Consider the following 9,953-nt stretch of genomic DNA (forward strand, 5'->3'; position numbering starts at 1 on the left):
TTTTGGAAGAAGGGGGTATCTTTTGATAGTCTTCATATAAAGAATGAAAAAGAGAACAGCTAGAACATGTAAAAAGGTTGACAATATTGAAATCAATTGTTGTTAATGTAATTTTGTTTCCTTAGTTTAGGATTCAATTTTGACCAATGAAAGAGATCTGCATCTTCTAAATCTAAACATTTGATTAAAGTTGATAGTTAATTATCTCTAAAATTCAACTGAATTCTGTCATTTCACAACAACAACAATATTTTTGCAATCGTGTAATTGTGTACCACTGAACTGCAGGCTAGGGCCATTTTCCATTTTTTGTGATAGTATTCTCGGATTTTAAAGTTTTTTTCTTAAGAAAGTGTGGACTGAAAAATTTCTTCAGTTTTAAATTTCCATTGATAAAGTTCCCAGTTACAACTCTCAACACAGGGAAACAGGTACTAATAAAAAACAACATGATTGATGTAAACTGTGTGAAGCTTGTTTCCAAATCCTAAACTTGAAATATTTGTAAATTTCATGAATAAATAGGTTTGAACTACAAAATACAACATTCTTATTTTTTTTTTTTTACCATTACAATGATTATGTTGGTACACAAAAATTTAGTTTTAATGGAAGACTACTAATCCAATGAAATGTCTAATTTTAAGTGTTTAAATACATTAACTTTTATTTTAGTGGATAATATTCATCAATTGAGGTACTCCTGAATTGGAGGAAGATTCTCAAAACAGAATTTTTACAGAAAAAATGAATAAAATCGTTTCTCTCCCCTATCACATTTAACCCCACGATCTTTGTTTACTTTGAAAGTTGATGACCTAAAAATTAAAGTATTACATGTTGATGTTTCAATCATCTACAGCAAACATTATTATATTTAAATTTTATAACAAATACCAATTTGTAATTAGTGCACGATCTCTGAGAATGATTTAAATAACCAGTGAAGGATATCCCTGCTTTAGTGTGGCATTCCAAGAATGACGTCACTATTTAAATACAATGTAGGTTGGATATATTTAGATTATCTCGTCATACTGATTTTTCCGGCTTGTAAAAGAAACGTAAATAGTGTAAAGTAGAGCTCAAGATACGATCATTTCATGAGAAACAGAAGGGAAATGTGTAAAAAAGTGTTTAAAGTCAAACTATTCATTTCTGGGTCTCCTTCTCTTCAATCTAAGTAAGATTTGTTGGGGGGTTTTCCACACTATAAAAACAAAATGAATGATGTGAGGGAATGTCACTCTGGTCAACCCCATAGGGGATTGACGGCTTGAAGCCGTCTTTCCCCAAAAACTTGAATGTGTTGTGGTGCTTATAATTTGAGAAAACCTGTTTTCTTGCATCAAGTTTGCTTGGATTTTGAACAAATATTTCAGTGCAATCAATAATAACCCTTACATCTTCAAAATCCTTCATAGCGTGTGATTGATTTTCATTCAATACCTCTTTTGAAGGTAGTTCACATAACTCCTTGAGATCAACATACATTAGATTTATCCAAGAGCTGAAAATTTGTGAAACCAAACCAACACTGATTGAAAACCTGATTGCTAAATCTTCAACCAATAAGCCAACTTTCAGACGCACCATAGTTAAAAAGAATTCATCAATTAACGAAAGCTTCCTCTCTGGACCTCTTTTCCTATCAGAAAATGTATCAGGCATGCCTGCATCACCTTTCCAATATCTCATGTTTGTAGCCCTTGGTTCAAAATATTGAAATAAAGCATAGAAATTCTCATAATTTGAAAAGCCTGTCCAAAAAACCATGCGTTTAGGATTGTCAATCATGTTTTGTAAGCTTAAAATCTGCTTAGCTTGGCTTTCATTAATTTGTTTCAGACGTTCAAGTTCATTCATTTTTTCTTTAATTTCAGGTAGATATTCTTTGATTAACCAATAATTTCCTTTTTCTGTTTCTGTATTTATGTAATCATGATTATTAATCTGAGGTATTATTGGTTCATATGGCTTCTTATCTAATGGACGCCCTACTTGATTATTGGCGACAGTGATATCTTGAAATAATCTTTTTTTTCTCTGTCTGGTCTTGTTTTCTAACTGCCCTGTAGGACGAGATGTATGTGTATTTGTTAAAGGTATATTATAGTATAGAATAGATATATGTAGATTATCAGGTTTTCTGCACCTCTTTATTTGAAATATCATCTATTATCCAAAATGTGAACTTTTGTAACGATAAAGTACCAAAAAAAGAAGCCTGCTTTATCACCATTATTTATGACTGTTTTTAAATTTTGCCTAAGTATTACATTGTATCTGGAAAAAATACTTTATCTTAATTTTCAAAGAACTGGTTTAAAATCAGAGTTTTTGTTATTTAACCTCAAATATTGTATTATTTTCTTTATATCGGAGATCAACTATGGAAATATTTGATTTTTTCGACTATAACTTAATATTATTAAGTGCCAAATATTTGCTCACTTGACCAAAGGGCCAGTTGAATTTTTACTACATGTATCACTTGGTGTCAATAATTGATGTTTATGTTGTTTTAAACTTGATAATTTGATAGGATGTATGTCATATAATTTCATTTCATCAGTGTTTTTTGTTGTAAAGATATAGAATGTCTAATAAGGACTCTGATGCATTCATGTCAGTTTGCACATCTTTTTTTATGAAATAATTATGCATATTTAAGCCTCAGGGACACAAAAGTGTGTGAGGGATGTACATGTGTATGAGTAACTAGTGAAATAATTACTGTCTGTCTATTTTTATTTGTTCTTCCATCACATTATTTTTATTGTAAAATATCAATAAAACTTGTCTATTGACAATTGTTATTTTGACAGTTTTGACTATTTTAACAGCACAGCTGATCATGATCAATAATTTGCTATTAGCGTCATTTAATTTAAAATTTTAAAAGAAGTTTGATTTTTTGCAATGATGAATTGACCCGTTTGACAAAATTTTCTGGGATTTAAGCAAATTGATTGTAAACCAAATAATATAGGTCAAGGTTTCAGCATTTTAAATGCAAGAAATAATTTGCTGATGGTGATATTAATTGTGTATCACTAGATAATATTGTTGTACTTTTTACTGTGTTGTAGTTAATATATTTGGCAAAATATTGTATTTTTACATGTATTAAATTGTACTAACCATCAATTACTTGTATTTCTTGTTTAGTTGAATTACTTGTTTTTCTAGCTGGTGTTTTCTTTTGATATGGGAACAGAGTAGGTATGTTACCTTTTTCTGTTGATGATGTCTGTTTCGTGCCTATAAGATATGCAACAATCAGTACTTTAGAAACAAATAAATAACCTCCGGTCAGACTTGAACTGACATCCCTTGATGAAATGGTATCCCCAAGTGAACTTCCTTGTACTAAGAAGGTTTCTTAAAAACAAGTACTTCACTGATGCAATCTCTAGCATGTCTAGTTATGAGCAAAATATATGGTACATTTGTATATGGCCTCCACAAGTTACAATCTGGTATGGAATTGCACTGATCTATATTACTGTTTAAAGATATCAAGACTTTCTATACTAACGGGACTGATTACTTATACATTGTAACAATGTCTATACAAATTATCAAACTGATCTCGGCTGTAGCGGATACATGTAGTATAGAAAGTCCCTGTTTAAATCTATGAAAGGTTAAAGTCCCTGTTTAAAGCTATGAAAGGTTAACAAGCTGGCTGTGGTCCTATATTTTTGTTATTATTATATTGATATGTGCACTTAAAAACAAACAATGAACATGATAAACCAAAAAATTGACAAATTATCATTGTGAAAATGATTCACCATTTAGTTGTATCACTCAGATCTTATCTGGTTTACCCTTTATAACTTCCCATACAATCATAAAATTATCAAGTGGTCAAGACTATTTGTAAGTATTCAATCACTCATCAGCTATTTAACACTGTCTGAAAAAAATTATGTGTCGCTGCAATTAATTCAATACCTATGGTTAGTATACAAACGTAACTTGCCTCCTTCAAAATGATCGGAACATATCCGATCAAAGGGTCTTGGTTCCCAATGATCTCTCCTTATCATTTTGGTCCAGGTACTTTTCTGTTTCTCGTCTTTGGGAAACCTGTAGTACGACCTTTTAACTTCACTGCCCTTGTCTTTCCTTCTTTGATTGCTGCATCCAGGGACACAACAATAATCTCCATAACTAGTCTTTTTCTTTCCACATAATTTGGGTTGCAAATTCTCAGACTCGGATAACTGGGCGTTTTCCATCAGTTATCTGTAAACCGGAACTCCGCCACGACGCTGAGGATTATGGGTAACGATGAAAGACAGTATCTAAAAATTGGTACGCACTGAAACACGGACCGGACCGGACTCCGGACCCGGACTTTGGTATGAAACCCGGACCCGGACTGGCCGCCGGACCCGGACTGAATGCCGGACCCGGACTGTGGGTTTTTTACCATTTTGATTTTTTTAAAGATTACTGTCATATAATAAGTTACAGTATATATAAATTTAAAAAAAAATCAACATTCCGAGCGCAAAATTGAACAAAAAAGAGTAAAGTAAAGTAAGGAAGAGATATATAATAATTCCTTTGTCGTTATTGTTTTATGAAAATTAATAAAATCTTTTTATTATCAATGAAAGCAAATTAAATTCTTTTCATAGGAAGAGTAAAGCGCAATAGTTTGAAACATTCGAGGTTATATTTTTTTTGTGTATTGTTTTCTTTTTCTAGACGTTAAGGGAAAAATAGAATTCCTACTTTTCTAAATAATTCGCCGGTGTGTTTATGTTTCTCTAAGAAACTGTATATATTGTAAATATGTATTTCTCTATACCTTGTCAAAATGATGGTTTATTGAGAATAAAGATATATATATATACATACGAAAGCAAATTTACAGATCTAACATTGTTGGGTTGATGTTTAGACGAGTTGTATATACATTATGTACACAGCCATGTATCACCATCATTGATGGCGATCCGATGGATACATCTGTTGTAGGGTTGTCACTGACTCAGACGTACTTATAAATATAATTATTTTCTGTGACTGTATCTTACATTAATTTGTAGGATCCTTTACTATAGATAATTTAGCTGATCTGTAACAATAACATCTTCATGCCTTATATATCATGTACTGCAGTACGCCGCTAGATTAAAACTGACGTGGAAAGGTAACACACGGCCAGCGAAAGCTCTTTTTTTGAGAGCCCAGGTGGTCGTGTGGTCTAGCGGGACGGCTGCAGTGCAGGCGATTTGGTGTCACGATATCACAGTAGCATGGGTTCGAATCCCGGCGAGGGAAGAACCAAAAATTTGCGAAAGCAAATTTACAGATCTAACATTGTTGGGTTGATGTTTAGACGAGTTGTATATACATTATGTACACAGCCATGTATCACCATCATTGATGGCGATCCGATGGATACATCTGTTGTAGGGTTGTCACTGACTCAGACGTACTTATATATATATATATATATACATGTATATATATATATATATATATATAACTCGTCTAAACATCAACCCAACAATGTTAGTTCTGTAAATTTGATTTCGCAAATTTTTGGTTCTTCCCTCGCCGGGATTCGAACCCATGCTACTGTGATATCGTGACACCAAATCGCCTGCACTGCAGCCGTCCCGCTAGACCACACGACCACCTGGGCTCTCACTAAAAGAGCTTTCGGTGGGCATGTGTTACCTTTCCACGTCAGTTTTAATCTAGCGGCGTACTACAGTACATGATATATATTCTCAATAAACCATCATTTTGACAAGGTATAGAGAAATACATATTTACAATATAATATATATATATTTTGAATATATTTTTTAAACTGACGTGGAAAGGTAACACATGCCCACCGAAAGCTCTTTTTTTGAGAGCCCAGGTGGTCGTGTGGTCTAGCGGGACGGCTGCAGTGCAGGCGATTTGGTGTCACGATATCACAGTAGCATGGATTCGAATCACGGCGAGGGAAGAACCAAAAATTTGCGAAAGCAAATTTACAGATCTAACATTGTTGGGTTGATGTTTAGACGAGTTGTATATACATTATGTACACAGCCATGTATCACCATCATTGATGGCGATCCGATGGATACATCTGTTGTAGGGTTGTCACTGACTCAGACGTACTTATGAATATAATTATTTTCTGTGACTGTATCTTACATTAATTTGTAGGATCCTTTACTATAGATAATTTAGCTGATCTGTAACAATAACATCTTCATGCCTTATATATCATGTACTGTAGTACGCCGCTAGATTAAAACTGACGTGGAAAGGTAACACATGCCCACCGAAAGCTCTTTTTTTGAGAGCCCAGGTGGTCGTGTGGTCTAGCGGGACGGCTGCAGTGCAGGCGATTTGGTGTCACGATATCACAGTAGCATGGGTTCGAATCCCCTCGATGGAAGAACCAAAAATTTTCGAAAGCAAATTTACAGATCTAACATTGTTGGGTTGATGTTTAGACGAGTTGTATATATATATATATATATATATATATATATACAGGCAATTGGACAAGAAATTTGATCTATTGTTTTGGCAGTCTTAATTAATCACTTTTAATATTGGTTTCCTGTTATGAGAACATCAATTACGCGTTATGTCACTGTGTAATGAAAGTCTCGTGTTTTATTGGGTGTTTGACATTTGCGCCGATTTTTAAAAGTTTCGATCTTACATTTGCGCCAATTGTGCACAGGTAAATTGCAGGTGAATGTCACTTTCTATTCATCAATATAAACTTCTTTCGTTAGCCAATTGTACATTTGTTATGAATTGTCAACTAGTATCATAAGAATTCCTATGATCTCTTATTGTTCTTCCGAATTCTTGTGATATCTTATTGGGTCTTATTGTTCCTCCGAACTCTCATGATATCTTATTGTTCCTCCAAATTCCTTTATCTTATTGTTCCTCAGAATTCTTATGACTTTTCATTGTTCCTCCGAATTTTTATGCCTTTTGATTGTTCATCCGAATTCTTATGATCTCTTGCTGTTCCTCAGAAGCCTTGAGACTTTTTATTTGTTCCTCCGAGTTTTTATAATCTCTAAGACTTATATTGTTCCTCCGAATTCTTATGACTTTTAATTGTTTCTCTAAATTCTTATGACCTCTAATACTGTTCCTCAGAATGAATTATTGACAAAGGTTTACACTCGCTTTAGGATATTGGTTTATAGAAAGAAAAAGAAACCAGGTGCTCCGCAGGGCGCAGCTTTATACGACCGCAGAGGTCGAACCCTGAACAGTTGGGGCAAGTATGGACAAAACATTCAAGCGTGATACAGCTCTGAATTTGGATTGTGATCAAATTTTTGACATTACATGTTTTTTTTTTACACAAAACAAATGTCAAGATTTTACAAATCAATTAAAGATTTCTTCTTCAAACTTTTTAAATCTAAAATTAAATAGTTGACACAGCATAGGTTTCTGACACAGAATGAATGTGGTCTAATGAACTTAAAAGGGTTTATTTTTGCCTTTGAGCATTTCACTATGCTGTTGAATATTAATCCTCTCAAAAAAATGTTATGAAATCTGAAATGAGAAAAATTTAACCCCCCCCCCTTTTTTCACATCCCTGTTTCCCTTTTTCCAAAACTGATATCAATTCAAATTTCTAATGGAGTTTGCAACAATAACTACTCTTTTAAATACATCATAAAATATTAAAATGTAAAATAAAGTGCTTGTTATCACTGAATGGTAAAGATTGGTTGGTAGTAAAAGTGAATATACATTGTTTATTGTATAAAACAATAAAAAAAAAATCATCAGCAACATTTTATATTGGCAAATTTCCAATGAAGTTATTTAAATAAAGTTATTGGCAAATAAAAATAGAAAATGACATCATAGTCATGTCTGGCAAATGTCCAACATACATTATCTAAAAACATTTTAGATAAGATAAGGAAAAAAAGCTTCATCAGCAACATTTTATATTGGCAAATTTCCAATGAAGTTATTTACATAAAGTTATTGGCAAATAAAAATAGAAAATGACATCATAGTCATGTCTGGCAAATTTCCAACATATATTATCCACTACTATTCTATACAAAGAAAGATAACTCCAATTGAAAATTTAATTGCTATTGCACAATATTGTGCAATTAGATATTTCTTGCTATTGTGCAATACTGTGCAATTGAAAATTTCTTGCTATTGCACAATACTTGATATGGAATCCTGATTTAGACCAACTTGAAAACTGGGCCCATAATCAAAAATCAAAGTACATATTTAGATAAAGCATATCAAATAAGCCCAAGAATTTAATTTTTGTTAAAATCAAACTTAGTTTAATTTTGGACCCTTTGGACCTTAATGTAGACCAATTTGAAAACTGGACCAAAAATTAAGAATCTACATACACAGTTAGATTTGGCATATCAAAGAACCCATTTATTCAATTTTTGATGAAATCAAACAAAGTTTAATTTTGGACCCCCATTTGGACCAACTTGAAAACTAGGCCAATAATTAAAAATCTAAGTACATTTTTAAATTCAGCATATCAAAGAACCCCAAGGATTCAATTTTTGTTAAAATCAAACTAAGTTTAATTTAGGACCCTTTGGACCTTAATGTAGACCAATTTGAAAACGGGACCAAAAATTAAGAATCTACATACACAGTTAGATTCGGCATATCAAAGAACCCCAATTATTCAATTTTTGATGAAATCACACAAAGTTCAATTTTGGACATTTTGGGCCCCTTAATCCTAAACTGTTAGGACCAAAACTCCCAAAATCAAACCCAACCTTCCTTTTATGGTCATAAACCTTGTGTTTAAATTTCATAGATTTCTATTTACTTATAAACCAAAAATAATGCTTATTTGGGCCCCTTTTTGGCCCCTAATTCATAAACTGTTGTGACCTCAACTCCAAAAATCAAGCCCAACCTTCCTTTTGTGGTCATAAACCTTGTGTTAAAATTTCATTGATTTCTATTTACTTGTACTAAAGTTATTGTGCAAAAACCAAGAATAATGCTTATTTGGGCCCTTTTTTGGCCCTTAATTCCTAAACTGTTGGAACCAAAACTCCCAAAATCAATCCCAACCTTCCTTTTGTGGTCATAAACCTTGTGTCAAAATTTCATAGATTTCTATTCACTTAAACTAAAGTTATAGTGCGAAAACCAAGAAAATGCTTATTTGGGCCCTTTTTGGCCCCTAATTCCTAAAATGTTGGAACCAAAACTCCCAAAATCAATCCCAACCTTTCTTTGTGGTCATAAACCTTGTGTTAAAATTTCATTGATTTCTATTCACTTTTACTAAAGTTAGAGTGCGAAAACTAAAAGTATTCGGACGACGACGACGACGACGACGCAGACGACGACGCCAACGTGATAGCAATATACGACCAAAAAATTAAAATTTTTGCGGTCGTATAAAAAGAAGACACAACCAGGAATTACTTACAAAATACATTACATTAAGGCTATTGGTAATTCAGTGTTTAAATAAGGGAGCTACCATTTGATTTGTTTTTTTTTGGGGGGGGGGGCTAGGATGAAAAATATTGTCCTGCCTTTTTTTTTAGTTGTAATCTCTGTCCTGCCTTTTTATTTTCACTCTTTTCGGTCTTGCACCTTATTTTTCTTAGTTTATCCTAACTTTTTTTTTACATAAATTGTCATCCTAACTTTTCTTTTGCCAAGTTGCTCATCCTGCCTTTTTTTTACTCAAAACTCCTGTCCTGCCTTTTTTTCAAATTTCATCCTAGTATGAACTATGATGGATTGCTTTTTTGTACTAGCTGTGATCAGTAATTGCGAGTATTCTCGTATATGTAGTTGGTGTCGTTCTGTGGTGTCGCTGTATCAGTTGTATTTTAAAGTACCCATCCAAGTATAAGTACCAACCCAAGTATACTTTTTTTGTGTAAATCTATTTGTATCCATCTGAT

General features: G+C 33.0%; 1 protein-coding gene across 1 annotated transcript; it reads right to left on the reverse strand.

The window, feature by feature from the left end:
- Window positions 1–779: 779 nt before the first annotated feature.
- On the reverse strand, window positions 780–4,250 carry LOC139526417 (uncharacterized). Its single transcript, XM_071321564.1, has 4 exons — window positions 3,992–4,250; window positions 3,145–3,384; window positions 1,405–2,072; window positions 780–818 (listed from the first exon to the last, which is right to left on the reverse strand). The coding sequence occupies exons 1-4, from the start codon at window positions 4,248–4,250 to the stop codon at window positions 780–782; spliced, it is 1,206 nt and encodes a 401-aa protein (XP_071177665.1).
- Window positions 4,251–9,953: the final 5,703 nt, after the last annotated feature.

The sequence above is a fragment of the Mytilus edulis genome, chromosome 6 (assembly GCF_963676685.1).
Source record: "Mytilus edulis chromosome 6, xbMytEdul2.2, whole genome shotgun sequence".
NCBI classification, from domain to species: Eukaryota; Metazoa; Mollusca; class Bivalvia; order Mytilida; family Mytilidae; genus Mytilus; species Mytilus edulis.

What these genes read in the sequence shown, in the direction of transcription:
- LOC139526417 (XM_071321564.1), bottom strand. Translation starts at nt 4,250, where the DNA reads ATGGAAAACGCCCAGTTATCCGAGTCTGAGAATTTGCAACCCAAATTA. An exon ending in TTCCGATCATTTTGAAGGAG is followed by an intron (nt 3,385 to 3,991) that starts GCAAGTTACGTT and finishes CTTGTTTTTAAG; the next exon opens with AAACCTTCTTAGTACAAGGA. An exon ending in AGAAATACAAGTAATTGATG is followed by an intron (nt 2,073 to 3,144) that starts GTTAGTACAATT and finishes CTCGTCCTACAG; the next exon opens with GGCAGTTAGAAAACAAGACC.